This window comes from Delphinapterus leucas, chromosome 11 (assembly GCF_059928025.1).
Source record: "Delphinapterus leucas isolate spDelLeu-1000000601 "Yukka" chromosome 11, BTC_Dleu_Yukka2, whole genome shotgun sequence".
Lineage (NCBI taxonomy): Eukaryota > Metazoa > Chordata > Mammalia > Artiodactyla > Monodontidae > Delphinapterus > Delphinapterus leucas.
Window position 1 is genome coordinate 92,310,328 of NC_143139.1, and position 3,107 is coordinate 92,313,434.

General features: G+C 57.1%; 1 protein-coding gene across 1 annotated transcript; it reads left to right on the top strand.

Annotated features, from left to right (window-relative positions):
* Positions 1 to 360: 360 nt before the first annotated feature.
* On the top strand, positions 361 to 2,624 carry H1-0 (H1.0 linker histone). The gene has a single exon (XM_022596965.3). The coding sequence runs from the start codon at positions 376 to 378 to the stop codon at positions 1,249 to 1,251; it is 876 nt and encodes a 291-aa protein (XP_022452673.2). The 5' UTR covers positions 361 to 375; the 3' UTR covers positions 1,252 to 2,624.
* The last annotated feature ends 483 nt before the right edge of the window (positions 2,625 to 3,107 follow it).

Sequence of the window (3,107 nt, forward strand, 5' to 3'; positions counted from 1 at the left end):
GGGTCCCCGGTAGCCCCATGGGGGAGCTTTGCTACGGGGGGTTTCCCGCACCGGGGCTCCCACGCCCCGCAGAGCCAGCCCCCGGCAAAGGGGAAATGTGCCGGCGCGCCAGCGGTCCTTGGCGCCGTTTGGGGCGCGTGGCGGGCGCGGGGGGCGGCGGCCGGGCCGGCGGGACGCCCGGTGGGGGAGCCCAGAGAGCCAGGCAGCGTCCCCGGGCGGCGGCGGGGAGCGGGAAGGCCCGGGCCGGGGGGAAAGGTCGGATTTGCTCAGCGGAAGAAACACAGATGGCGGCGGCGCGGCGCCATTCCGGGCCGGGAGCAGGCAGCCAGCAGCCCTGTCCTCACCGCGGTCCGCCCGCCGCCGCTAAATACCCGGATGCGCCGCCCGAGCGCCAGACGCGGAGCTGGGAAAAGGGAGGCAGAGGAGGCGGAGGCGGAGGCAGACCCGGGCGCCGAGACCGACCGACAGACCGGCGAGGCTGGGCCACGCAGACCCGGCCCAGCGAGTGCCCCCCGCGACCCGAGCAAGGTCCCCGAGAGACGGCCTCGGACTGGCTTGGGAGCCAGAGGCACCAGAGCAGATCCCGAATCAGGCTTTCCTGGGCTTCCGACGAGGGCTGGCCCTTTGGAAGGTGCCTTCTTCAACAGCAGGATCAGGCAGGCCACCATGACCGAGAACTCCACATCCACCCCTGCGGCCAAGCCCAAGAGGGCCAAGGCCTCCAAGAAGTCCACAGACCACCCCAAGTATTCAGACATGATCGTGGCTGCCATCCAGGCGGAGAAGAACCGTGCTGGCTCTTCGCGCCAGTCCATCCAGAAGTACATCAAGAGCCACTACAAGGTGGGTGAGAACGCCGACTCCCAGATCAAGCTGTCCATCAAGCGCTTGGTCACCACTGGGGTCCTCAAACAGACCAAAGGCGTGGGTGCCTCGGGGTCTTTCCGGCTGGCCAAGAGCGACGAGCCCAAGAGGTCAGTGGCCTTCAAGAAGACGAAGAAGGAAGTCAAGAAGGTGGCCACGCCAAAGAAGGCCGCCAAGCCCAAGAAGGCTGCCTCTAAAGCCCCAAGTAAGAAGCTCAAAGCCACCCCAGTCAAGAAGGCCAAGAAGAAGCCGGCTGCCACGCCCAAGAAAACCAAAAAACCCAAGACTGTCAAAGCCAAGCCAGTCAAGGCATCCAAGCCTAAGAAGGCCAAACCAGTGAAGCCTAAAGCCAAGTCCAGTGCCAAGAGGACCGGCAAGAAGAAGTGACAACGAGGCTCTCCTTGTGGACACTCCTGCCTGTCTCCTATTTTCTGTAAATACTTTTCTCCTTTCTTCTCTCTTGATCCTCATTGGCAACCCTTTGCCCCCTTTCCTTCTGACTTTATAAAGAGACAGTTTGTATTCCTCAGAAATTAGGGAATAATTCATTTTTCCTTAACCAATCATGCCAGGACAGCAACAACAAATCTCATCTCTGTAATGATGAGAATGTACTTATATTTTGTTTTGTTGATTTGTTACTAATATGCTTATGGGTTTGGGGATTTGGGTGGGTTTCTGTGTTTTGTTTAGTTAGATGGCTGGTTCACTCTGAAGGTCGAAGTCGTGGGGAGGGGGAGAATGGGCAAGGCAGCTTCTTGAGGCTAGATGACAGCGAGCCCAGGAATTGTAAGGTTTGTAGGAACACCTATGAGGCCATCGAGTGTTCTTTAAGTTGAGCACTGCTTGTGAGAGTTTCAGAACCTAGGCGCGGAGGAGAGGGGTGGCAGCAGCTGGACGCTGGACGGCAGAGGAGGGAGGTGGAAAAAATACCCTCTCTAGGCTGGCTTCCACCTCCCAGTGGTGAGCAGTGGGGCGTCCAAATCCAGTTTCCTTGTCACTTCTGTTAAGTCTGCCCCAGTGGCCTCCGTATTGTCCTAGAGACGCGGAGGGGGTTGAAGTGACAGCTGGTCCGAGAAACTGTGGCTTCTCTCAGTCAGCTGGAAACTAGCCACTGGAAGTGGGGGGTGGGGGTGGGGGGTGGTCTTTGGCTTCCGAAAGTCTCCTGTTAAACAGGAGTGGAAACTTTGGGGGAAGGGTGGAGAGGCATTCAGCCAAGTGCCTCAGTGTGCCCTGTTGAAACTTGGGTTTTTCCACACAATTGGATTGTATCCTAGGAGGACCTTTTTGCTTTTCCCCTGATTTTTGGTTCCTCCTGTACAAGAGGTGGCTTTGCTTAGCAGTCTGGTGGGGCTCCAGCCCTGCCGCCCACCACTTAAAAACCTCCCGACCTCTTTACTTCTGAGTCTTTTATAAGTAGTTGTAGATGGGGGAGGAGGGGAGGGAGGGGAGTGGACAGTAAGACATACTGCAGTCGAGTTTGAATTGCTAAGTAGTTGTAGAGAGCTAGGTCTGTGTGATGTGTGTGTATATGTATATATACATATCTAGGGCTAGTACTTACGTTTCACACCCGGGAGCTGGGAGAAAAAACCTGTACAGTCGTCTTTCCCTTGTTTTTAATAAAACAGAAAAACGTGCAATTGCGCGTCCCCCCCCCACCCGCCTCCTTTTTGTTTGTAAACAAGTGTTATTTGTGCCTGGAAGAATTTGCTGTCTTTGTAATTTTCAAACTTTAAAATAAAATTGAAAAAGAAAAACCTGAGCGATGTGTTTTTCCATACTTCTAAGACTGGAGGAAAATGCGGAGCAATTGGATTGGCGAGCAGTGGGGGAAATCGGGGGGCGTTTGCACCTGAGAACCGGGGAGGGTTCCAAGAGCTCAACAAAACCCGGGAAACGCTAGGGCCGGAGCGCACGGAATATGCCTCAGCCTGCTTCTAGGTGTGTGCTTCCGGCGTCCAGAGGGCATCCCCTAACCTTCCGAGAGGTGGGTGTGGAGGCTGGGCATGGGAATGGGGTGGGGGTCTGGTGGGCCCGGCCCTGACTTGCCTTCCAACCCCCGTCGCCTCCCCTCCCCCCACACGGACAGCTCCAGTCTCAACTTACAAATCAATTCACTTTAGTCCACTGCAGATCCCGCCAGGCCCCGCCCGCCTATCCCGGGCTCCGCCTCCTCTGCCCCGTAGCTGAGCCCCTCTCACTCCTATTGGCTGCCGGAGCCCGGCCCCCGCCACGTGATC

Excerpts from the sequence above, each read along its gene's own strand:
- H1-0 (XM_022596965.3), top strand. The coding sequence starts at position 376 with ATGCGCCGCCCGAGCGCCAGACGCGGAGCTGGGAAAAGGGAGGCAGAG.